Raw genomic sequence first — 27,264 nt, forward strand, 5'->3', positions numbered from 1 at the left:
ATCCATCCTGCACACAGTCACCAGAGTAATTCTCCACAAGTGGTTCTCGAATGCCAGCATCACTTGGGCACTTATTCAAGATGCAAATTCTCAGCCTTACTCTATAGACTGAAGGAATCAGTAACTGTGGAGGTGGAGCTTATTTTCTGACAAGCCCTCCAAGTGACTCTGTTGCAGATTATTTATTTATTTATTTTTCTATTGCAGTTTAAAGCTTGTCCTGGAGCACTGCTGTGATAATCCAGTAGCGTGGCATGTTAATCCACGGCCTTCAAAATCCTAGAAGACTAGCTCTAATCTCCTACTCTACAGGTACTCAAGATATTTTTCCTGTATTTTGCCTTTCTCCCAGTCTCCTTTGTAAGCTTATTCGCCCTACAATGTCTTTCTGATGATACCCAATAGCTCTTCAAGGTCCTGTTGAAACAGCATTGCTCTAATAGCTTCCCTGATCCAATGTGAAGTCTTTTCTTCCTCATCTGTATTCCAAAACCAATTTATACCTCTCGTTGCCCATATCCATTTCTTCTTCTTCTTTTGAAAAAAACATTTAAAGTAGGCTTCACACCCAACCAGGGGCTTGAAATCATGACCCTGAGATCAAGAGCCACATGCTCTACCAACTCAGCCAGCCAGGCATTCCAATTTATTTTTAATATAGTTATTTTTGCATCCTTTTTCCTCTGAGCATAAAATGCTTGAAAGTATGGACTAGTTGTGTTCATCTGCATTGTCTACCATGTTTAAAACTGACACATGTTTCTTTCGTGTTGAGTTTAATAAGTTCTTTATAGATCCTGGAAAACTAGCCCTTTATCTGATACGTCATTTGCACCAAAGAAACAAACAATCCAATCATGAAATGGGCAAAAGACATGAACAGAAATCTCACAGAGGAAGACATAGACATGGCCAACACGCACATGAGAAAATGCTCTGCATCACTTGCCATAAGGGAAATACAAATCAAAACCACAATGAGATACCACCTCACACCAGGGAGGATGGGGAAAAGTAACAAGGCAGGAATCCACAAATGTTGGAGAGGATGCAGAGAAAAGGGAACCCTCTTACACTGTTGGTGGGAATGTGAAATGGTGTAGCCACTCTGGAAAACTGTGTGGAGGTTCCTCAAATAGTTAAAAATAAACCTGCCCTACAACCCAGCAATTGCACTGTTGGGGATTTACCCCAATGATACAGATGCAATGAAAGGCCGGGACACCTGCACCCCGATGTTTATAGCAGCAATGTCCACAATAGCCAAACTGTGGAAGGAGCCTCGGTGTCCATCGAAAGATGAATGGATAAAGACGATGTGGTTTATGTATACAATGGAATATTACTCAGCCATTAGAAATGACAAATACCCACCATTTGCTTCAACGTGGATGGAACTGGAGGGTATTATGCTGAGTGAAATAAGCCAATCGGAGAAGGACAAACATTATATGTTCTCATTCATTTGGGGAATATAAATAATAGTGAAAGGGAAGAGAAGGGAAGGGAGAAGAAATGGGTAGGAAATATCAGAAAGGGAGACAGAACATAAAGACTCCTAACTATGGGAAACGAACTAGGGGTGGTGCAAGGGGAGGAGGGCGGGGGTTGGGGGTCAATGGGTGACAGGCACTGAGGGGGGCACTTGATGGGATGAGCACTGGGTGTTATTCTGTATGTTGGCAAATCGATCACCAATAAGAAATAAATTTATTATTAAAAAAATAAAATTGACACATGGACATAAAACAAACTCAAATATTTAAAAAATAAATATAAAGAGCTGGGTAGTGAATAGCAGAAACAAAATGACTGTGTAAAAAGAAATGTGGTTTTATGACTTTATGGCTCCCTCTTCTGCACCTCTTCAGCACTTTGTCATCCACTTAGTGCTTAGTGCATTATGGTTTGAGCTTCTGTCTATTTTCCTTGTGAGATCATGAGTTCCTATAGGGGTAGGAAGCCTGTCTTAATCATCTGAGTGCCTATGATACTGGGCATAGTGCCTGTCATATTAGCTTTTGATTGACCTTTTTTTTTTTTTTTTAAATGAATGAGAACACTTCAGCTAACATAAAATAATTGGCTTACAAAGTATTTCATAGTAGTAGTAATGAAGTGCCTAATCCTTTGAGCAGTTTATCTCATTTGATTTTCTACAAACGGTGTTTGTAAAGTTTAGAGTCCAGATCACAGAAGTAGCCAAGAAAACCAATACAAGAGTGGCTGTCCCCTAAGACTTGGAAGGTTTGATAACTTAAAGGACTATTCTTAGTGTTTAATCATGCTCTTGCTCTTTTTTACCCACTATCCTTAAACCTTCTACATTTGCAAGAAGACTCTATTTGCTCAAGAGCATCATTAATAGGGATTAATGACTTACACAGCTCTGGATGCCACAGACAAAGATAAAAATTGAACCTTTATAGCAAAGAACATGGTATCTCTGTATGTATACCTAGAAATACTAAAGAAGCATTTCCTCCTTGACAATGAGGCTGGAGAGATTTTATTTTATAATTAGTTAAATCAGGGGCATTTCTGATATGTTTGCTTAATGTAAACATTTCTAACCATAATACTTAACCATCATTTTATTTTACTTTAAAGATTTTATTTCCTTAAGTAATCTCTATACCCAATGTGGGTTTCAAACCCACAACCTCAAGATCCGAAGTCACTTGCTCTATCAACTGAGCCAGCCAGGTACCCCTTAACCATCATTTTAAACATCTATTTTTAATACTGGTGCTAGAATTCCCACTGAAATCCTTAATCTGCTCTCTTGGTAACTTAATAGGTACTTGATGATACTGCTTACATAATTAACCTGCTTAAATATTTAATATTTAAATGTTTAATTTAGATTAAATATTAAAAACATTCTGGGTTAATGGCATTCAAAATAATGTAAGTGTTCTATATTTTCTTGTCCTGTAGGTGACAATTTGAGGTTAATTTTAATTCCTCTCATTTTACTAAACCAACTTTTTCAAACCTTTTCTGTAAAGGCCAGATAGTAAACATTTTGGGCTTTGCAGGCCATATATGGTCTCTGTCATATATTCTTCTCTTTCTCTTCTTTTCTCTTTTACAGCCCTTTAAGAACGTAAAAATCATTCTTAACTCAGGCTGTATAAAGACAGACCTGAGCATGATTTGATCCATGAGCCATAAATTAAGTATAAATATAAGCACACGGTATATGAACACTTACAAGACAGGTTCATATGTGCATCCATAATTGCTCAGACCTAATTACCCCTTTTGCTCTATAACTGAAGGGTCTTTTTCTATCTTTATCTTGTCTATAGAATTAAAAAACTGAAAATGCATATGAGATATTTAATGCTAGAGATGGAAATTTATTGTTAGAAGAAATTATAGTGATTATCTAATTTGAACCCCATATTTATTTTACAGATAATATAACTAAAAACTCATAATAAATGATTAATTAACTTACAAATACTGTAGGGATAGCAGGCCTTCAAATGAGTCCTTATGTAATTCAGTCAAATAATTTTCACTGAGAATTCTGAAAAATGAAAAGGTTATTTCTGCATCAAAATGCAAAACAACTACAACTATTCACTACACAGGACTAACTCCCATTTGGGAGGGAAACCTGTGTAATGGTGCCACCTAAATATACTAATTCTTCTTTAATTTAGGAGTACTGAGCTCTGCGCTGTTTCCACTCAAATCCTTTTTTTTTTCTTTATTCCTCTCTCTCTCTCTCTCTCTCTCTCTCACACACACACACACACACACACACACACACACAGCCATCCACTATTTGAACCAAAATGCATATTAATGTCTACTCTCTGGATCACAAAGTCTCTGCTAGAACCCTGGTTTAGATGACAACAATACTGGCAGAACTGACACTTCCTCCTCTCTTTTTCTAAATTCTATGTTGGAAGCCCCATACAGCACTATAGGTAAAGTCATTTGTTTTTTCCCCAACCAAAAAAAAAATTTTTTTTTGAGAACTAAAAAAATGCACATCAAGTGTACATAACATAAATATTCAGTTTAATAATTATAAAGCAAATACCCATGAAACACCACTTGTATCAAGAAAAACCCCTGCCAGCATCCCAGAAGGCTTCAGTGTGCCCCTTCCAATCACAACCCTCTCTCTGATTCCCCAGAAGTAACCATTATCCTGACTTTAATAATTTCTTTGCCTTTTTTAATTTTTTAAAAAGATTAATTGCTGGGAGAGGGGCAGAGGGAGAGAAAGAATCTCCAGCAGACTCCTGGCTGAGTGTGGAGCCCTATCCCATGACCCTGAGATCATGACCTGAGCCCAGTCAAGAGTTGGACACTTAACTGACTGAACCACGCAGGGACCTCAAATTTCCTTGCTTTTTTAAATGTAGTTTTACCTATCATATGTCAGCCATAAACAACATAATTTAGTTTTGTCGCTTCTTGAACTTTATATAAATGGAATCACAGGTATTATTTTCTATGTTGCTTCTTTCACTCAATATTATCTTATAAATTCATTATATTGTTGCATGTAGCTGAGGTTGGTTCATTTCAATACCTAGTATTTATTGCATGTCTAGCTACATGTGGCTACTGAATACTTGGGAGTGGCTAGTGTGACTGAGGAGCTGAAGTTTTTATTTAATTAATTTTTTTTACTTTAAAATACAAATGAAAAAACTGATACTCAACAGTTATTAGAAAATGTTTAAATATGTTTGCAACAATGTAGGTATGTGATATTACTTTTTCAACTGTAATTTTTATGAAATCTAAATACAGAACAAGTATTCTTGATAAAAGACTAGCAATCAAATTGAGATTTCAAAGAGTTACTATGGAAAAAAGAACATAAAAAGAACACAAACTCTCAATAATTTTTATACTGATTACATGATAGAAATGATATTGGATATTTTGAAGACAGTATAAAACATAGACTATCTTACTAATAATGGGTATAATAATTATATGTCGAAATAATATTTTGGCTATAAGAGCTAAACAAAATATATTAACATTTATGTCATCTCTCTCTTTTTACTTTTAATTTTTAAGTGGCTATCAGAAAATTTGAGATTACTTATGTGGCTTTATGGTTCAAACAAATAGTGTTCCATTTTATGACTATTCCACACTTTATTCATTCTACTGTTGGCAGATATCATCCAATAGATATATAGAAAAACAGGTTAAAATCCTGCCCCAGGAGAGCAGTGATCCATAGTTAGGAACCTCTGCTTACAAGGTATAACCTTCAAGCTGAACCAGACATCTGCAGGACTTACCACATTCGTGTTCTAGTATATAAATTCCCAAACACATGCTTTTTAAAAATTAATTTTTTAATTTCAATTCATTTTTTAAAAATATGTAATATATTCACATGGCCCAAAATTCCAAAGGTATATAGTACACAACGCAAAGTTTTTCTACTACCCTTGTCCACAGCCCACCCATCCCCCTCCATTCCCTAAAGAAAATTAACGTTATTTATTTCTGCGACAATTATTTTCAGTTTTCTTATAAGTTTGGGAAATAAAATATCCCAGTCAGACACTATCATGGAGAAATAGAAACTACAAATAGTATTTAAGAAATTCACAAAATAAAAAACAAATGCCTAGTTCTAGCATTTCTCCCTTACCAATAAGATATCAGACTAAGGGGCGAAATCTACTTTAGAGGGATCATAATCCCTATTTTTAGATTGCTATGATTACTGTCTTTTATTGTTAATTCAGGAGTCATTTATGACTTCTCTGCTCAAGTTGCACTAATGATATGACACCAAACTCTCATAAAAACACCAGTTGATTGCTTTGATTGTAATATTTTTTTTTCTAAAAACACTTGTGTCTACATTGACTTTTTCTACAGATCAATTTTTATAAAAGATAACAGAAAATTGGCAAAGGACAGAAAATTCACTCAAGAAATACAAATGTTCAGTAAACATAGGTATTTAAATTTACAAGTAATCAGAAAACTTCAAATTCACATGGGACCCCTTTTATTCACGCATCAGACCAGCCAAGAAATGGAGAATATCCAGTAGTGGGTGGTATGAGGATGTGAATGCTGTCATGGTCTATGGGTTGGAGTATAAGTTGGCACAACTTTTTTGAGGGCCATTAAAATTTTACATCTACATAGTCTTTATTCAAACAATTCCATTTCTAGATATCTATTCTACAGAAATACCTGCCCACATACACAAAGATGCATGGTTGAGGCAGTTCACTACAGCAGCGCATGTGACAAGAAAATGGGACACAGTCTAAACATTCATCAATATGAGAATTACTATATACATTCATACTTTGGAATATATTACACAGGCATATACATGAATGGGGTAACCCCCTATCTATACACTAAAAGAAAAGAAATCTAAGACATAAGATAAAAGAATCAAAAGATTCATTTATAAGCATAAGCATAAGCAAAAGAATCAAGTTGTAGGAAGTTATCATTTATATAAAAACAAAAACAAAAACAAAAACAAGGTAAGAAAATCCCACAACAAACCTATTTTGTTGTCTATAAATATGTATGTAGACAAATGCATGGAAAAAGATCTGGAAGGATATATACTAAATCCAGATAGTGGCTATCTCAGTGGTAGGGGATCAGAACACAAAGAAGATGTTCACTTTATCTATTCTTTCATTTTTATATATTGAGGATATAATCATGTATTCCTATATAATGGAAAATAAGTTTAGATTGACTCTAAATTTTAAAGAGAGCCTGTCAAATTCAATTTTCAAGATAAACATAGAATTGCCATCAATAGAGGTTGATTTGGGATATGGAGGGGGAAATACCTTTCCTCCAAGATACTGACTTCAAAATTTTTGACTAAGAAGGATCTCAGGATGCAGTGTTTTGTATTCGTATTCGGAGAAAATATACTCACAATTTCTCAGTCCAACGGTATGGCTTCCATGTATTCTCCTCAATGTAAGAAATAGCGTTTCCTTGGAAATTTCTGTGAAGAAACACAGTTCAGATCCTTGACTAGTTAGGAAAAGAATGAACAGAATAAGTAAAGAATCATAGGCAACCTTGGGGGAATATGCAAATGCAGAAAATACCAGCTTCTTAATATCCATAGCTATCAGCATCCCAGTTTGCACAATTAATAAAGAAATGTGGGGCCATTGGTGTAAACAAGCCATCTCCTTAGAACCGGAACTTCCTATTTGTCTAATTTCTTGGATAGATAATGCCAGTTAATTACTTTATGAATATGGTATTTTTCTCCAAATCACCTCTATGTGTCTAAAATGGTTCTTTCTGTAAATCAATGAGAAAATAATTGAACCGAAAAATGGCAAAAAAAAGTATCAAACAAAGGTAAAGAAAACAAAGGTAAATCCTATGCCAGGAAACAAAGGTAAAGAAATCCTATGCCAGGAACACCAAAGCTTTGGCCCAGTGACTTCTTTTGAAATCTGTCCAGCTGTTAGGAGAAGTTAGAAATGAGAGGAACTAATATGGAGAGATTTCTTAGACATGTTACATAGGGAAAAGCAACAAATTACTGAGCAAGGAACAAAAAGTATTACCTGATTAGGGGAAAATTGCAAAGGAAAGTGATGGGAAGGACAGACACCAAAATGGTAACAGGAGTTATCTTATGGGTGGTAGGGGGGGTTGGGTGGGATTTTCACATTTTATCCTATATGCTTGTGACATTAAAAAAAAAATGAGAATGTATCCATGAATTGCAAGTATTTCAAAAAAGCTATGAAATGCCTGAGTTCAGTTTTAATCACTAATTCTGTATATGACTGAATCTTACCTTTAACTTATCTTCTTCCCTCAGCAACAACTTACCTATTCATTTGTTAAGGTGTTATTTATTCATGAGAGACCAGAGAGAGAGAGAGAGAGAGAGAGAGAGGAAGCGGCAGAGACACAGGCAGAGGGAGAAGCAGGCTCCACGCAGGGAGCCCGACGCAGGACTCGATCTATGGACTCCAGGATCACGCCCCGGGACGAAGGCAGGCACCAAACCGCTGAGCCACCCAGGAATCCCCCCCCTATTCCGTTTATATACACATTTTTTTCAGGGGAGTCAGAAATAAGGCAAAACAGATAGCCATCTGCCCATCATCTGCCTAGTGGCCATTTCCAGTCAACCAAAATGCCTTCTGGTTGCTTTATGTTCCCTGATAAAAGATGCCTAAACCTGAATTTATCTCCCTCCAACTGGCTGTCCTTCCCAACTGCTGTATTTCCACCTGCTCATCCGGGACAGAAATTTCTGAGAGTTATAGTTGATTTTTCTCTTTTCTGGATGCACCCTGCCCACTACTCCCCTCAGCAGTTACGCAGTCTTGTTGCTTCTTCCTCTGTGATGCTTTCAGGATTTTCTTTCTACTCCTATCACAGCCATTCTGTTCTGGCCCCTTGTCACTTTACTCCCAGCTTTTGCTAGACCATTCTTTCTGGTTTCCCTGGATCAAGCTTTCCTCTTTAGATCTCTCTACATAGGGAATAGAAAACAATCCTCTTGTTTTAGTGATACATATGTCTTTCTGGAAAACTTTCAATGGCTCTCTATATCTCAGCATAACTTTCAAACCCTTCTAGCTGATAGTCAAGGGTATTCATAACCGTATCTTTCACTGCTTCCTAAGCTAATGCTTTTTTTTCCAGATTTTATTTATTTATTCATGACAGACACACAGAGAGAAAGGCAGAGACACAGGCAGAGGGAGAAGCAGGCTCCATGGAGGGAGCCGATGTGGGACTCAATCCCGAGTCTCCAGGATCACGCCTTGGGCTGAACGCAGCGTTAAATAAATCGCTGAGCCACTGGGGCTGCCCTCCTAAGCTAATTCTTTTTTTTTTTCTAAGCTAATTCTTAATTCCTGATCATTCTCGCAGCTGTGCCTTTGCTTAGACTATACTCCCTATTCTTGCTGTATTTAACAAATCATAGCCACTCTAAATCTCAGCTGAAGTTTTAGCTTATCCATGCAGCTTTCTCTGACCCCTACACTCCATTGATTACAGATTCTGGTGACTTACAGAACCTATAGTCTGTACTTAATTATAGGTCACCTGTCTTTCTATGCCTATTTCCTTTCTTCCCACCTATTATTTCATATTCTAAAGACAATGCCATACTTGCATGGCTGCCACAGTACTGAGTCCTGGGCGGGGCATAAAATGGGTGCTGTATATAGAAAACCAAGGGACAAAGATGAGTTCTAAACATAGCTGAGGAATCAAATAATAGCTAACACTCACATATATGTGAGGCACTGAAAACGTGTTTTATATGTATTAACTCACCAAATCTCACAATAATCCCACAAGGTAGTAACTATTACCCCACTTTATAGATAAGGAAATTGAATCAAAAGCTAATAAGTGACAGAACTCAATTCAAACCCAGGCAGTCTAATTCCGGAATCTCTACTCTTAACCACTTTTTTGTATATCACCAAGGAGATGGAAAGAGGGACATGTTGCTATAAAGATGGGAGAGTAGAGGTTAAGCGATTAAATCATGGGGCTAAAAAAACTGGATAAAGAATAAGGACAATTACAAGTAAACGAGTGCAGACGTGGGAACCACAGCAAACAGGAAAATGAAGATAAGGACAGTTGTCAAAGAAAAGGTAAAAAGAGAGAGTCAGTCAACATGGTTGGGGAGATGACGAAGGCCCAGGAAGACCTCAAAGAAAGGCTGCTGTGTCAAGCAGGAGGCAGGGAACAAATGAGAAAAGGCAATTCTTACAAGATGGTGAAGGTGTTGTTGTCCGTGTTGGGCTCTGGCACAGGCACTCTGCGGAGCCTCTGCTTTGGGCTGAAACCAGTACACGATAGCGTCTCATCTTTGCAGGTACAGAGCTCACATATGTTGACGTTTGTGGTAACACTCTGTTCTGGCTGCTCAGTGAAAGTTGTATATGCCTTTTCTGGGAAGTATTTTGCAAAATGCACCACTGAGTGCTGAGTCGTTGGGGGGAGAACCGACTCAGATGACTCTGGTTGGTGACTTACAGTAATTTCCAAGTCCATAGGTGGAACAGTGACTTCAGTCAGGTTTGGCTGTTGACTCTGAACACGCTCTGGATGTGCAAGTGTCACCTCAAGGTCCGCTGGAGAAGGAGCTGTAGTCTTCTTCGTGGTTGCAGAATGTTTAGCCTCCGTAATAGGTTCTGGAGTAATGGTAAGCCCCAAGCCCCCATTATGAAATGTGATGCTGGGTGATTCTGGATGCTGGCCTTCACCCTTACTTGGAGTTGGACTCATCACTTCCTGATGAAATGGATATTGAAATTTAACCTCCTTAGGTGGCTCTGGAGGCTGAGTTGGGGTCTCTTGCCTGGCTGGAGAAGGTTCAACTTCCATATTGGATCCTGCAGTTACAGTAATTTCCAGGTCCATAGGTGGAACAGTGACTTCAGTCAGGTTTGGATGTTGCCTCTGAATCTGCTCGAGATGCGCAAGCGTCATCTCAAGGTCCTTTGGAGGGGGAGTTGTAGTCTTGGTGGTTGTAGAACGTTCAACCTGGGTAGTAGGTTCTGAAGTTATGGTAAGTCCCATGTCCACAGGATGAACTGTGACACTGGGTAAAGTTGGATACGGAGCCTGATCCTGACCTAGGGTTGGAACTGTCCCCTCCTGATGGAATGGATATTGAACTACAACCTCCTTAGGTGGCTCTGGAGGCTGAGTTGGGGTCTCTTGCATGGTTGGAGAAGGTTTGGTCTCTGTAGTAGGTTCTGGAGTTATGGTAAGCCCCAAGTCCAAAGGTTTAACTTTGACTTTATTTAAGGTTGAATGCTGAACCTGAACCTGCTCTGATGGTGGAAATGTCACCTCAAGGTCCTTTGGAGGAGCTGTAGTCTGATGCAGAGTTGTAGACTGTTCAACCTCTGTAGTGGGTTTTGGACTTATGGTAAGCTCTAGGGCCAAAGGTTGTGTTGTCACATTTGGTGACCACAGGTGCTGAGCTTGATCCTGAGCTGACGTTGGAACTGCTGCCTCTTGATATATGGAAGGTTGAGCTACAAGTTCCTTAGGCAGCTCTAGAGGCATGGCTGGAGAAGGTTCAATCTCTGTAGTGGATGCTGGAGTTATGGTAAGTTCCAGGTCCAAAGGTTGAACTGTGACCTTAGTCAAGTTTGGACGGCGAGACAGAACCTGCTCGAGATGTGCAAATGTCACCTCCACGTCTTTTGGAGGAGCTATAGTCTTTTTCAGGGCTGTAGAATGTTCAACTTCTGTAGTGGGTTCTGGACTTACAGTAAGCTCCAGGTCCAAAGGTTGAACTGTTACACTGGGTGATGATGGATGCTGAATTTGATCCCAACCTGGTGTTGGAATGGTCTCCTCCTGATATACTGGAGATTGAGCTACAGTAACCTCCTTAGGTGGCTCTGGAAGCTGGATTGGAGTCTCCTGCATAGGTTGAGGAAGTTCAATCTCCTTAGTGAATTCTGAAGTTATGGTAAGCCCCAGGTCCAAAGGCTGAACTGTGACTTCAGTCAAGATTGGATGCTGAGCTTGAACCTGCTCTTGATGTGCAAATGTCACTTCCATGTCCTTTGGAGGAACAGTAGTTTTACTCACGGTTGTAGAATGTTCAACTTTTGTGGTGGGTTCTGGAGTTAGGGTAAGCTCCAAGTCCAAAGGCTGAACCATTACATTGGGTAACAATAGATGCCGAGCTTGATCCTGACCTGGAGTTGGAACTGTCACCTCCCGATACATGGGAGGCTGCATTACAGACTCGTCAGGTGGCTCTAAAGGAGGACCTGGAGTCTCTTGCATGGTTGAAGTTTCAACCTCTGTAATGGGTTCTGGTGTTATGGTAAGCTCCAGATCTAAAGGTTGAACTGTGACTTCAGACAAATTTGGACTCTGAGCCTCAACATGTTCTGGATGTGGAAGTGTCACCTCTGGATCCTCTGGAGGAGCTAGAGTCTGCTGCAGGGTTGTAGAAGGCTCTGGAGGTACAGTAAACTCCAGGTCAACAGGTTTAGCAGTGACACTGGGCAAGCTTGAACGCTGAGCTTGATCTTGTCCTTGAGGTGGAACTGTCATCTCGTTATGGACTGGAAGTTGTGGTTCAACCTCCTTAGATGGCTCTGGAGGCTGAGCTGGAGAAGGTTCTGACTCTTGATGGGGCTCTGGGGACTGAGTTGAAGCCTGCTGCAGAATTGGAAATGACTCTAGCTTCTCAGGGAGCTCTGAAGGCTGAGTCTGTGCCACCTGTTGGGCTGGAGAAAGTTCTACCTCCTCAAGGGGCTCTAGAGGTAGAGATGGAGCTTCTTGCAGGACTGGAGAGGATTCCACCTTCTCAGGAAATTGTAGAAGCTGAGAAGGGGTCTTTTGAGAGACTGGAAGAGGTTCCACTTTGTCAGCAAGTTCTAAAGACTGGGCTGGGGATTCCTGTTGTGTGGCAGAAGGCTCTACCTCCTGTCGGGGCTCAGGAGATATAGCTGGGACCTGCTGGGGAACAGGAGGCTGAGCTGGAACCTCTGGTTGGGTTGGAGGCTTGACGTCTTCAGCGGGCCCTGGAGAATGAGCTGAGACTGTGTACTCATTTGAAGATGGTTCAATCTCCTTATGGGGCTCTGATGGCTCAGCTGGGGCCTCCTGTTGGGCTGAAGTAGGTTCCATCTCCTTAGGAGGGTCTGGAGTCTTTACTATGAGTTCTTGTTGGCCTGGAGGAAATTCATCTTCAAGGGTCTCTGGAGACTGGAAAAGAAGCTCGGACTGGGCTGGAGAAAATTCAACCTGCTCAGGGGGAACTGGAGCTTGAGCAGAGGCCTCCTGCTGCCCTGGAGAATGTTCAAACTTAGTGGGCACTGGAGTTATGAAAACCTCCAGATCTACAGGTTTTGCTGTGATATTGGGCAACATTGGATGCTGAGCTTCACCAGGACCTAGACGTGAGGATGTCACCTCATGATGTATTGGAGGCTGAGCTACAATATCTGTAGAGGACTCTGGAGGCTGAGCCTGGTGCTCAGGCTGGACTGGAGAAGGTTCTACACCTACGACAGGCATCTGAGGCAGAGATGAGCTCCACTGCTGGCTTGGAGAAAGTTCAGTTTCCTCAGGAAGATCTCCAGTCTGTGTTGGTACTCCCTGCTGATCTGGATAAGGTTCAACATTTTCAGCAGGGGCTGGATGTTGTTCTGGAAACTCCTGCTGGATTGGAGAAGGTTCAACCTCACCAGAAGGTTCTGGATACTGAGCTGTGGCTTCTTGTTGAGTGGCAGAAGGGTTAACTTCTTCATAGGTCTGTAGATGCTGACTTGGGGCTTCCTGATGGGTTGCAGAAGGTTTAACCTCCCCTAGGGGATTTGGATGTTGAACTGTGGCCTCTGACTGGGCCGGAACAGGTTCAGTGCCCTCAAGGGACTCTGCATACTTAGCTGGGGTCTCTGTTTGGGTTGGAGAAGGCTCACCCTCCTCTGGGGTCTGAGGGTGCTGAGTTGGGGACTCCTCCTGGGTTAGAGGAGGTTTGATCCCCTCGGAGGACTGTGGGTGCTGAGCTGGGGCTTCTTGTTGGATTGGAAAAGGTGCAACCTCCTCAGAGGTCTGTGGATGCTGACCCTGGCTTTAAGATTCACTCTTCACATGAATCTGTGGAAATTGAGTGGGAGCCTCTTCCTGAGCTGGAGATGGTTCTCCCTCCTCAGAGGCCTGTGGATACTGGGTTGGGGCCTCCTGCTGGGTTGAAGAAGGTTTAGCTTTCTCAGGAGTCTGTGCATGATGATCCTGGCTCTCCTCCTGTATTGAGGAAGGTTCACCCTCCTCAGGGATTTGTGGAAGCTCAGCAGGGGCCTCCTGCTGGGGTGGAGAAGGTTCCTTCTCTTCCTGAGTCCCTGGAAGTTGAGCCAGGGCCTCCTCCTGGGTTGAAGGTGATTCACCCTCCTCAGGAGCCTGTGAATCCTGAGCCAGGGTGTCCTGCTGGGTTGTGGAAGGTTTAACCTCTCCAGGGGTCTGAACAGGGGTCTCCTGCTGTGTTGGAGGTTTCTCCTGTGTGGGAGATTCTGGGGACTCAGTTGGAGTCTCCTGTTGAAATGGCAAATGTTCATTCTCCTCAGGGGACTGTGGAGGCAGAGTTGGGGCTTCATGCTGGGTTGCAAAAGGTTCCACATTAAGGGGCACAGAGGGCTGAGTGACAGACTCACGTTGAACTGGCAAAGGTCCCACCTCTGTAGTGGGTTCTGGTGTTACAGTAACCTGCACGCCTGCAGGTTTAACAGTGATATTGGGCAGGTTTAACTGTTGAACCTGATGGTGACCTGGAGGTGCAACTTTCACCTCATGATGCTCTAGAGGTTGAGCTGGGTGCTCCTGCTGGGTTGGAATAGGTTCCACCTCCCCCAAAGACAGCTCTGGTGGCTGAGCTGGTTGTTCTTGCAGGATTGCAGACTCAGCCTTCTTGGGGTGCTGTGGAGGCTGAGTCACAGTTACAGTAAGTGCCAAATCTACAGGTTTAACAGTGACATTGTGTAATTTTGGCCGCTGAGCTTCATTCTGACTCAGAGATGGCACATTTACCTCCTGAGGTGGTACCTTCTCCTCTGGTGGCTGAGCTGGGGCCTCCTGAGGGGTCCAAGGTTCTACTTCCTCAGGTGCCTCTGTAGGTTGAGCTGAGGCTTCCTGTTGGACTTCAGGGGTACTTGAAGGTTCAGCTGGGGCCTCCTGTGGGCTTACAGAATTTCCAGCTTCCTTAAGGATCTCTGGAGGCTGAGATAGAGCGTCCTGAAGAAGTGGAGGTGTTTCTGTCTCTTCAGGGGACTCTGGATGCTTGGCCTGGGCCTCCACTCCAGGCACAAAAGGTTCAGGTTCCTCTACAGTGGACTGGAGAGGTCCTGCAGGGGTCTCCTGCAGGAGTGAAGAAATTTCAAGCTCCTCAGGGAGCTCTGGGGGTTGATCTGGTCCCCCTGGGAAATCCATTGGTCGGTTTTCCTCAGGGTATATGATATCCATACCAGAATCTGAATAATCGTCCTGCAGTTGTTCTAGGAGCTCTTTATTTGCAAATTGGTTTGGAGTTCCAATAACAACTTTGGCAAGTGTTCGATGCTGAACTAGATCTTTGTCCAGGTTTGGGGATGAAACAAAAAACTTTCTTTGGTTTAAACCCTGACTATCCAGAGGTGGAGCAAGTATTTCCAATGACTGGTGATCTTCTGGCTCATCTCCAGTTTTCATCTTACTTTTGAGTGGAGGAGGCAGAACTATGGCCTGATTCTCATCACCCAACGCTGGAACCACTTGTAAGAGCCTTTCGTGCAGGGTTGGCTTGTCATTCAGATACTGATCTGTCTCTGGGGGCAGCTCACCATTTGAATCCGTGTCCAGGAATGGAACCAAAGTCTCAGTCAACTGCTTAGGCGGGGCCGATATCTGGGCTGGAGCAGAGGACCTCAAGTTATTAAAGCCCCCCCCCCCCGCCTCTGCGGGGTGGGTAAGTGCCTGGAGCGATTCATGCAGGAGTTCAGAAGAGTGCGAAGACCAGGGTTCCGGGGGTTCCGGGGGTTCCGGGGATCTCCGAGGGCCGGAGGTCCGAGGGGCCCACGCCAGAAGCAGAGCTGCCTGGCCCAACAACCACGACGGTTGCCAGGTAAAAATAAACAAAAGGTAGCGGAAAGCCTGGACATGATACTCTGCGGAGCAGAGACCCAAGCCAGTGGGGCGCTCGGTCTCGCCAGAGAAACCGAAATGTTCAGGGAGCCCGGTGACGCCCCCATTGTTAGCAACTGCGCGCCCCTCCCCCGCCTGCGTCCCACCCTTTATTTACCACCTTTGTGAGCTTGGCACAGCTGGGGTGCGGCTGGGCTCCGAAGCCCCTGGTTCAAGCCTCTTCCCCAGAATCCCCAGGCCAAGCCTCCCTTCCCCTGCAAAGGCCACCACTACCTCCCGCCGAGCTACAGGGAAGGATTTGGGCTGCTGGAGTCTGCAAGGACCCAGACTCCAGCCGCTCTGAGGTGTAGGGTCGGGGTGTGGAGCAGTTTCCCCAGGAAGCAGAAGACCTGGCGTCCCGGAGATTCAAAATGCTAGTCCACTTCTGGCGGATCGAACTTGTCCTCTTCAAAGCTTAAATCCGAGACACATTCCTCCTCCCCCTGGCTGTACTGCTTCTAAGAAAAGAGGCTGACCTGAAGAATAAGCACAGGGACAGTGGGGAGGGGAGCACACTTCACGGTTACTCTGAATGTTGCCATTTTCTCTAAGTTCTCCCATCCGAGTACTAACCAGGCCCGACCCTGCTTAGCTTCCGAGATCAGACGAGATCGGGCGCGTTCAGGGTGGTATGGCCCTAGACTCCTCTAAGTTCTCAATACGCATGTCTGAGTTTTAATTCACTACTGTGTTAGGAGGAGGCTACCTACCACTGAATCAGCGATGGCTCCAAACTCTGTGGGAGGGGCTTGGGGGCATGGGGGGAGGGGAGAGGTGAGCAATTCATTCTGGGAGTGAGAGTCTGAAACCAAGGGACTAGCCCTCCGTTTACATTAGGATGGAAAACTTCCGCGTCCCACCTACACTCAACACACCTGTCAATCTAGAACAAGTAACCTTGAGGTCTACCCTGTGTGCACGCATGGAGAAGGCACTTAAAATGTTGAGGTCAGCATGTTAAACTTTCTGGAAATACTGTAACTAGCGCCCCGTTTACTTCCTTCACTGTCCTTTCTATAATCTCTTTCATTTTAGTCCGTGTTTATGGGCTGGCACAAGCTCTGGAGAACGTAGGTTTTTGTTTTGCTTTGCTTTCAAGGATTTATTTATTCAGAGAGACAGAGGCAGAGACACAGGCTGAGGAAGAAGCAGGCTCCATGCAGGGAGCCTGACGCGGAACTCGATCCGGGTCTCCAGGATCACACCCTGGGCTGCAGGCCGCACTAACCCGCTGCGCCGCCAGGGCTGTTGGAGAGAACGGATTTTATCCTATTCCCAGTGTCTAGCACATACTATGGTTTTTAAATGGAACTAATTCCATAACTGGTCTTATTTAGGAATGGATCTGTTGTTAGAGTCAGGTTTCTGAAATCTATAGCATCAATACTGAATCTCTTTCTCTCACATTTCACAGGAAGCTAGACTTCTTAAAGTGTAAACTTGGATAAGTCTGAGATTTCCTTGACTGGCTTGATTTAAATTGAATTAGAAGAATTTTTGCACAGACAAAACTTCAAATGCTTTTTCAGAAAGTAACCATCTTTTCATTCTCTACTCTCTTCCCTTCAAAACAAATGTTGCAACTTCGGAGTTAGTTAAATAATCAGAATTCTAGCCCCAAATTAAGTTCTTAATGACATGAAACACATTCTTTGCTCCTATTATTTATTTATTTTTTAACATTCAATATATAGAACATTGGCATTTTATTTTAGAAATTACTTTGTCAACTTAATCCCTAATTCAGGGTTAGGGTTACAGAAAAGTTCTTCAACAAAATATTTCATACAAGATGTCTATGTGATACTGATATCTGGGTAATATACCTTATTTGAAAGACAATTAAAAAAAATATTTTATTTATTCATGAGAGCCACACAGAGCCCTGAGGGGAGCCTGATGTGGGACTCCATCTCAGGACCCTGGGATCAGGCCCCAAACCCAAGGCAGATGCTCAACCACTGAGTCACTCAGGTGTCCCAATGCACATAAAGGTTTTCAAATGCTGTAGCATCATCTCACTTAAGGCCATAGTTACTCTGTTCCCAAGTCCCTGAGATTCTGTTTGAGGGGAGCGCTAAAAGGCTGTGTCCTCTTCTATGTCCACAACTATAGGAGCACTCTGATGCAATTGGCTCTCCAAATTTCAAATAAGGGGTCAGAGCCAAGGGCCAAGACTTCAAGAAAAGCCCCAGAAATTCCCTGCACTCAAAAGCAGTTTCAGAGTTTCACATTTCCCAAAAGATGACAGAGCTAACTATAGTCTTCCAAATCCTGTCAGTTGCTTTAAATTATGGTTATAGTATAGTATAGTATAGCTGTGGAACCCTTGAGCTTTAATAACCAGGTGCTTGAATTAAATCATGTAGCTCCTCTTGGGTTCTGGCATCTGTAATCTCTTCACACTGTCTGTATTCCACAGCTATTTTACCACTTTCTGTAATAAAGTTAACGAGGATCAATTCAGAGTTTTTCTTGTTCTAAAATGTGCTGTACTGGGTGTTATGCTATATGTTGGCAAACTGAACTCCAATAAAAAAAATAAAAATGAGATTGCTGTATACAATAATAGAACCCATCATTAGATATTCTTTTGAAATTTAAAAGCAGAAAATAAAGCATTTTCCTAGAAGTTTTCTCATCTCACACTTCTGTTTTTATCATAACTATTTTTTTAAAGACTTTATTTGAGAGAGAGAGAGAAAGGGAAGGAGAGAGAGAGTGTGAGCACATAAGCAGGGGGAGGGGTAGAGGGAGAGATAAAAGCAGATTCCCCACTGAACAAGGGAGTCTGACTGTGGGGCTTGATCCCAGGACCCTGGGATCATGACCTGAACTAAAGGCAGACACTTAACTCACTGAGCCACCAAGGCACTCCTCTATCTCAGTTTTTTTTTTAATATTTATTTATGATAGTCACACAGAGAGAGAGAGAGAGAGAGAGACAGAGACACAGGCAGAGGGAGAAGCAGGCTCCATGCGCCGGGAGCCCGACGTGGGATTCGATCCCAGGTCTCCAGGATCGCGCCCCGGGCCAAAGGCAGGCGCCAAACCGCTGCGCCACCCAGGGATCCCTCTATCTCAGTTTTTTTTTTTTTTTTTTTTTGTTCTAGAATTTAATTTTATTGTAGTACATTAAGAGTCATGTATGCCAGGAAAGCCAGTAATATTCATAAGCTTAGTAGTTCACCACAGTTTTAGAAAGCACATAATACATTCAAATAAGGCATTACAGAAAGTTTTGTAAAGAATTAAATGTGTCCTGCAATCCTTTTTAAAAAAAGCCTTGGTCCATTCTGAAAGATCAACATTGAATTTTTAAAAATCAAAAGAAAAGTTTTTTCCCACAAAAATACACGAAGAACTACTTGCTGGCATTTATATTTTGAGTGCCTGGGATAACAGGCCGGTGTTCAAAGGCAGTTCATAACAGGTTGTACCAGGACTCGTTGCATCTGATTTAGCACCAAGTAAGAGTAAATATCCCACTGAAGATGTAGCTGATTTTTTCATCCACCTCTCATCTCCCCACTCTTCCTGCCAGGCCACAGGACATAAGCACGCATCCTTGTTGCCCTACGAAGAAATCAAATTCTCTTCGCTTTTAAAGGGCTACTTACTCAGGCTACACACACAGGTGGAGTTCTTGCCCTGCTGACGGTGGCAGGGAAAGCCAGCAGCTGCCCGCTGCTTTCACTAGGAATAAAGTCCTTCAACAAACTCAGTTACCTTCCTGGTCCTTTTTAACCTCTCATGTAAATCCTTTTAATTGCTACTAATTTGATTAGTTTACTAATTGATTGTTTACTAATTATGATTGTTAAGCATGTCAGGGAAATTCTCCCCAGGCATAGCTGATCTATTTCTACTTCCTGAGGACCCAGTATGCTTGCTTTTATGTAGGGCCATGGGTTTGCTTTTCTTCTTGTATTTTGTCACTCATCACAGCAGATTTTACATAGTGATCAAAAAGAGAAACTGGCAAGTAGATCCTAAAGCACATACTTATACTTCTTAACCTGAGCAATAATCTGAAAACACAAGACTAATTACATTTTCTGTTGATAATTCAACCTCACTGCTTTTGTAAGAACTTCCAATGTCAATTTCTAATAAATCATTTTTTTCAATACACATGTTCTCAAAACCTGTCACAGGAAAGTAATATTTTCCTATATGCTAATTTAACACAATTTTATAGCAGACTGAAAATTCTGAATAAACTGAAAGTTTGTTTATGACATAATAAATACAGTATATACGGTTAAGTTTTTAAGTTTCTTACTGTAAAGGCAACAGTGAATTTGCATCCTGAAACTAATCTGCATATCTGGTTGCTTGTTTTCTAGAATTTGATAGTGTTTCACAAAACCATGTACCACAGTGCTAACGATGCTGGGTTTTGGCATCAGTCTACAACACATTTCTCTGATGAGCTACTTTACCGAGTGACATGGAAATGTTTTTAGCTTCTCCAAAGAATAAGAAAATTTTTTATCAACCACTTAAGTCTTCTGAACAAAAATTAATATTACTACCAATTGCTCTTTTAATTAGGACATCTGATGTTTTTAAATTACATACCCATAGAAGATACCCTGGGTAGACAAAAAGATGAATCTTAGTATCGGACTCATTTGGCCCATTCTTAATTTCCAGAATGAAATCAGTAGAAGTGAAACTAATATAATTTTCAAAGAATTCATACATGCCAGTCTCAGAACACGGAGCTTCTAAATGCACAGGCGAGGAGTCTCTGCTCATCTTACTGGTGATGTACACTTTTCCTCATGGAGTAACCGATGCTTTCTGGTTTATTTGTGGAACTTTTGTTTGTAGGAAAGCATACACATGGGGCCAGATCTTGTTGGTTTCTGTTCCAGAGAAGGTTTCCAATACTCCCTTTTTCCGGTAATATTCCAGGACCGGCTGTGTTTGGACTTCATAAGCCTTGAGTCTCTTGACAACCGTCTCTGGCTTGTCATCATCCCGCTGAATGAGAGGCTCCCCTGTCAGGTCATCAATGCCCACGGCTTTGGGAGGGTTGAATTCGATGTTGTAGACTCGGCCGCTGGCCGGATGAATCCAGCGCGCGGTGAGACGCTGCTTAATGACTTCAAAGGGCACGTTCAGATTAATCACTGTGTCTATCTGATAAGCTCCGTCCAGGGCTTCTGCCTGTGGAAGTGTCCTTGGAAAACCATCCAATAGCCAGCTATATTGGGTGAGGTTTTTCAGCTCATGAAGGGCCAGCCGAGTCATGACACCATCCGGGATGAGCTTCCCTTGGTCAATGAAAGTCTTGGCTAACACACCAATTTCTGTGCCCCGAAGCATGTTGTCCCGGAGCAGGTCCCCGCTGGAGAGGTGCTTCAGCGCGAGGTGCTTGGTGATGCGCGACGACACGGTGCCCTTGCCGGAGCCCGGCGCCCCCATGATCACGGCGCGCAGCAGCCGCGCGGACGCCCCCATGGCCGCCGGGAGCCGGGGCGCGGGGGCTCCGGCCTGGCTGCGCGCTCGCGGGGCTGCGCCGTGCGGGGCGGCGGGCGGACAGCGCTGCGCGCAGGGGGCGGGCGCGGCGCCCGGGCGCTCCCGGAAGTCTCTATCTCAGTTTTTAAAAAGATTTGAGAGAGAGAGAGAGAGAGAGAGAGAGAGAGAGAGAGAATGTATGTGAGGGCACTGGTAGGGGGAGGGGCAGAAGGAGAGGGAGAGAATCCAGAGCAGATTCCCTGCTAGGTGTGGAACCCGCATTCAGGGCTGGATCTAGGACCCTGAGATCATGACCTAAGCCAAAATCAAAGGTCCAATGTTGGACGCATCTAGCCACCCACAAATCCATCTCATTTACTGATAAACCAATCACACTTAAAAAATCATTATGCTGCACAGTATGCTTTAATATCTGATATCTCTATTCTGTCTCATTACCCCCCCCTTTTTTTTTTACTAAAGATTCCTGTATATCCTTAGATTTTTTTTCCAGAATACATTTAAAAGCAGTTTGTCCAGATCCCCTCCCCAAAGCATATCTTCCCCCCCACCAAAACATGTCTCTATTTACCTATAATCTATCTACCTACAAAGATACAGATAGATATGCAGATACAGACATAAATGTACGTATCTTCAAGAGATTTATTTTTAAAAAATTTTTTTATTTATTTATGATAGGCACACAGTGAGAGAGAGAGAGGCAGAGACACAGGCAGAGGGAGAAGCAGGCCCCATGCACCGGGAGCCCGACCCCGGATCCCCAGGATCGCGCCCTGGGCCAAAGGCAGGCGCCAAACCGCTGCGCCACCCAGGGATCCCTTCAAGAGATTTCTAGATGTTACCTAATTCAACACCAATCTTGAGGCTGGATTAAGTATCTTTCTAAATCTGTGACCCTGTCTCTCGTAATAACTATTTTTAAGGGTATAGTTCAGTGGCATTAAGTACATTCACATTGTTGTGCAACCATTTCCAGAACATTTTTCTTTTCATGTGCCCAAACTGAGACTCTGTATCCATTCCACAATAACTCCCCATCCCACCCACAGCCCAGCCCCTGGCAACCACCATTCTTCTATTCTGGAAGCCTTTTGAGATGATCCCTTCCCTGCTGCTTTCAATCCAGCTGGAGTCCAGTTTTCCTCTCCTTGCAGATACAATATACAATACTTTGGGGAGAGGGCGGGCATGCATCTGAACACTTTATTGGCAGAAACAGGCCTATGTACCTTATAGGCAATAAAATTTCCCTTAAGGCAAACTAGAGCTACCAGACTTTTTAGCCGAAGGAGTTTTGAATGTGTATATGGATACCACAGCATATTAGGGCGAGTGTTGGCATATTAGGGCGAGGCCAACAACCCAGACGTTTAGTTTGGTTCTTAAAGGTTGTCAGAGTTGACAGCTAATGGAGATTCCATCTGATGACCACAGAAGTCAATCTACACTGGAAGAGCTGCCCAAGCTGGAAACCTGTGACCAATCCAGGGACAGGGTCAACTCTTACAAACAAACAAAGCTTCTAATACTTAGCTAAGATTTCTTAGGTTTTTTTTTAAAGATTTTATTTATTCACTCATGAGAGATAGAGAGAGAGAGAGAGAGAGAGAGAGAGAGAGAGGCAGCGACACAGGTAGAGGGAGAAGCAGGCGCCATTCAGGGAGCCCGACCTGGGACTGGATCTCAGGTCTCCAGGATCAGGCTCTGGGCAGAAGGTGGCGCCAAACCGCAAACCACCAGGGCTGCCCGGATTTCTTAGTCTTTAACACTCAAGGCTCTGAAGCAGGGGAGCAACTATTTGGGGACTCTCTACTAATTATAAAATTGGCAAAAAAAAAAAAAAAAAAAAAAAAAAAAACACAAAAAAAGGGAGCTCCTGGGTAGCTTAGTCTGTTGAGTCTCTGATTCTTGATTTTGGCTCAGGTCATGATCTCAGGGTTGTGAGACTAAGCCCCACATTGGAGTCCATGCTGGACTTGGAGCCTGCTTAAGATTAGCTCTCTCTTCCTCTCCCTCTACGCCTCCCCTGCCTCCCTAAGAAAATAAATAAAATAATATTAAAAAAATAAAATTTCATTTGAGCACAGCCTGTAACATTCACAGCACTGTAGAACTCAATAGGGAATACAATCAACACTATTCAATAGGATGACCACTTTCAAGGTTCACAAAAACATAGTTGATCATTACATCAGAATCATATTTACTCAATATGTCAGTGCCAGAAACAAAAACTGAAACCGAACTGATTCAAGAAACATAATCTAATAAATTCTCCAAGAGGAAAACAACAATGATAAGAAGTTGACATGTTTTGTCTGCTTACCATGTTCCAGGGATAGTTCTAACCTTTTTATATTCGTCATCTCGTTTACTCTTACAATATCCCCCATGATGTAAGTTGAATTACCTTACTTTGCAGATAAAGAAATAGCAGCCTAGAGAGAATAAATACCTACAAATTTGACTCTAAAACCTAAAATTGCATAAGAAATCTAGAGACAGAGATGGACAACAGATACCCAAAGCTTCTAATCACTATATCACTACTTTGTGTTATGGGCAAGCAATCAAGAAAGAAGATTGGGTCAAACACTTCCTATGTGGAGGCAAGTCACTGTATATCTATACACTGGGGACAAAAATATTTGCTGTCATTTGTCTCACACATACAACAAAGAACAAATTTGAGACTGCCGCTTTGGAAGCATTTGGTGAGTAAAAGAATATGAAGTGTTTTCATCCAACTAACTTTTCAAAATGAGTTTATTTGCTCAAGGAACATGAAGTACCTTAAGGACAAAAAAAAAAAAGAACAATGAAGCAAGTCTTACCTAAAACCGCAACCAACAGTTTCTGGAATGCATCAGACATAGCCTTCTTTATAGGAAGCTTCTGGGTTGTTTTCCTTTTCATCAGAAATGATAATGGCCCTAAATCCAAACAAAACAAATGAACTTAAAAATTCTAGCTGAATAATAACTGATTTTTATTGATGTATGTTTAAAAGGAAAGTGCATCCATGATTCTTAGATCATTATCCTGGCAACTAAGGGCAGGCATAACACAAGAGTTTGGTGGAATGGCTCTGCTGTAGGTGTATCCTGGAAGGGCACATTCTTACTGCCCTGATCTCTCCCATAAGTTCCTGAAGTACCAGAAGGGAGATGCAAGCCAAAGAGGTGGCACAAATCTCACATCACAGATTTCAAATGGACAAGTTGAAACTCTACTTCTACAGACCCTACCTACTCTCCTGTGCATCAAGGGCTGGAATCACACAGTAAGAAACATTTGGTGTTAGTGCACATGACCTGGTCTCTTCCTACGCATCACCCACAGGAGCCTATTTGCTAACAGCCCTGTCCCTGCCTTAAAACCCTAAAGCTAGGGACACCTGGGTGGCTCAGGGGTTGAGTGTCTGCCTTCAGCCCAGGGCGTAATCCTGGGGTCCCCGGGATCTACTCCCACATTGAGCTCCTTGCATGAAGCCTGCTTCTCCCTCTGCCTATGTCTCTGCCCTCTGTGTGTGTGTGTGTGTGTCTCATGAATAAATAAATAAAATCTTCAAAAACAAACAAACAACCCAGAGCTTAAGTGCTATGAACTCTGGGAAAAAAAACAGTATCAATCGGAATACCTTTTCTAGGAATCTATATTTGTTTCTTTGCACAGCAGCCCTTTTATAGGAGGCAAAGGACTGAACATTTACACAAGAGTTTATTTAAATCTTTAGTTGATAATTTTGCTGGCATAATTGAAGGCTACAAGAGATCTGAATTTGAAGGACTAGGACAATTTTAGCACAAGGCAAATTCTTAACCAAAAATAGGAAAAATATTACTTCCCTCTTCCTAAACTTCTTGGCAGAAAGTCAGCTTTTGAATTTTAAAGCTAAAAGTTCTTTCAAGTATTGCCTATGATAAAACAAAAACAAAAACAAAACAAAACAAAACAAAACAAAAACCCTGTATTGTAGGGCAGAAAAACTCCACCCAGGGCTTTCCCAGCAAGGGGAAAGACTTGATGATATATCTGAAAAGATGAGTTTTAGAAAGATTCTACCTCCACTCCACTCTACCTCCACTTCTACCTCCACTGTAAACAAACCTTCCTGCAGCTTATCCAAAGGCTCCTGGACCAAGCCAACTCCAAGATTCTTACACTCATAGGATGGCAACACCACCTCTAAAGCACAGAAGAGTTGCAGGCTCTGCTTCTGAAGGGGTTCCGTGGTATCTTCATTTTCCCTTTCTTCAAGGTCAGAAAGATCCTGAAGCTGTTGGGATTTTCAATTAAAGGTCCTTCCTAGGATCTCAAGATGTTTTCTTATTAGAAATAAAAACTAAACTCCAGCAAACCTAGCTAACAGTTGAAGTATCCTATAGCTTCAAAATCAAGTAAGACTTGCAAATGAACTATAGATATAGACAATTGTTTTTTATTCTACACCCTACAAATATTGGTGAAAATTATGGACATCACCACCCAAATCATTGAGAGTATTATTAATTTTAGGTGGCAGGCCAATGTTGAGGTCCTTCCACTTAGAGGACTCACATCTCCCCACTTCCAGTTCTCTCTTCTCTAATGTCCAAAATTTCGATGTTGAAGTGAGTCTGATTAGTCAAAGAAAATCTATAAAGTTTGCCTTGATGATCCTTTTTGACCATCCATTGAAACCAAAATAATAATTTGCCAATTCTTGGCATTGGGAGCTATTTAGGGCAAGGGCCTGATGTTGAACCGCTTTATGTTTGGTGCCAAGATGAACCTAAAGACATGAGAGAGAGACCGAAAAATATCACAACCTGCCACATAGGCTAGTTTTGGATACACCCGAGAGTTATCAATACCTATTTCATGAACTGATTGTGAAGATTAAATAGGGAACAACATTGTAAGCAATGAGCTCATAGTAAGCCCTAAATGAATGTTATTTATCATTGTTAAGCTACAGTACTGTTCTGCATCATTTCTAGGGCCTCTGATTAATTGGAAGATTTCCTTCACCTCTAGTGGTGAGAGTGATGATGAAAGCAAGGAAGCCCTCCAGAAGCAAATGACAGGGTTGTAGGTGAGCAAAGGAAGTAAATTGTTTTTGTTGTCCCATCCTGTAGCTCCTGTCTGAGAACACAACCTGAAGAGCAGACAAGATGGACCTAACACGGACAAAGGACCTTAATCTACAACAGTCTTCTCCCCAAGTTACTAACCTGTTAGAACAAGGAATATACATACTTCTATAAATTTTATAAGCAACGAAACAATTAGAGGTTATTTGCATTAAATAGCTCCTTTGAGAAGGCCAATGCCTCCAGTGTTAACTCTAAATGACTTACATTCTGTGGTGAATTTCTTACATCCACTAGTTTAGTCTTAAATGCCTATGTCAACTTTAGGCAGGATGTAGTATATTAAATATTCATAAATATTTAAATATTGCAAATAAAGTCATAGCACTATTGTTCTTTTTTAAATTTTTTAAAGATTTATTTATTCATGAGAGACACACAGAGAGAGGTAGAGACATAAGCAGAGGGAGAAGCAGGCTCCCTTGGGGAGCCAGATGCAGCACTGGATCCCACAACCACAGGATCACGCCCTGAGCACAACCACTGAGCCATCTAGGTGTCCCAGCACTATTAATTCTTATTTTTAAAAAAGATTATTTATTTATTTATTTATTTATTAGAGAAACAGAGAGAGACAGAGACACCAGAGAGAGACAGAGAGAGAAGCAGGCTCCATGCAGGGAGCTTCACGTGGGCGGCGCTAAACCACTAAGCCACCAGGGCTGCTCTATTAATTCTTCACTGTTTGTTCCTCCATCCTTCTCTATCACTAGTTTATAAGCTCCTTTAGTGCTTGAAGGAAACATATCTTATTCTTTTCTCATTCCTAGAACCAAGTACATTCTGTTGTTGATTGAGCGAATGAATGAAAGAATGAGTGATAAGAAAATGAAATTACTTTCTCTAGCTGAAGCTGCCTGCTGGGAAGGAGAAATGAAGACAAACTTTTAAATGTTGAGTGCTGCAGGGGAGGCTAATAGTGAGGCATAGTGGAGCTGTTCTGGACAACAAGGAA

At 42.2% G+C, this 27,264-nt stretch overlaps 2 protein-coding genes and 1 pseudogene across 21 annotated transcripts in view; 1 reads left to right on the forward strand and 2 right to left on the reverse strand.

Moving 5' to 3' along the window:
* LOC140629513 (leucine-rich repeat-containing protein 37A3-like) overlaps positions 1 to 13,054 on the reverse strand; it is a 39,895-nt gene extending 26,841 nt beyond the window's left edge. Inside the window, 3 exon segments of the mRNA XM_072819029.1 lie at positions 3,467 to 3,538; positions 6,926 to 6,997; positions 9,764 to 13,054. Coding sequence (XP_072675130.1) covers positions 3,467 to 3,538; positions 6,926 to 6,997; positions 9,764 to 13,047 — 3,428 coding nt within the window. The 5' untranslated portion in view covers positions 13,048 to 13,054.
* The window catches only part of LOC140629517 (membrane-associated guanylate kinase, WW and PDZ domain-containing protein 2-like), a 316,400-nt gene that overhangs the window by 251,379 nt on the left and 37,757 nt on the right, over positions 1 to 27,264 (forward strand). For 8 of the 20 annotated variants that reach the window (XR_012027371.1, XR_012027358.1, XR_012027357.1 and 5 more), the window contains one exon: positions 208 to 5,942. The exons of 4 other annotated variants lie outside the window; for them this stretch is intronic. The gene's annotated coding sequence lies outside the window, so the exon portion shown is untranslated. Of the gene's footprint in view, positions 1 to 207; positions 18,314 to 26,156; positions 26,253 to 27,264 lie in introns of those variants that run through there. 8 more of the 20 variants (XR_012027360.1, XR_012027367.1, XR_012027359.1 and 5 more) reach the window with 5 other exon arrangements.
* On the reverse strand, positions 18,615 to 21,183 carry LOC140629519 (GTP:AMP phosphotransferase AK3, mitochondrial pseudogene; annotated as a pseudogene).

This window comes from Canis lupus (assembly GCF_048164855.1).
Source record: "Canis lupus baileyi chromosome 16 unlocalized genomic scaffold, mCanLup2.hap1 SUPER_16_unloc_1, whole genome shotgun sequence".
NCBI lineage: Eukaryota > Metazoa > Chordata > Mammalia > Carnivora > Canidae > Canis > Canis lupus.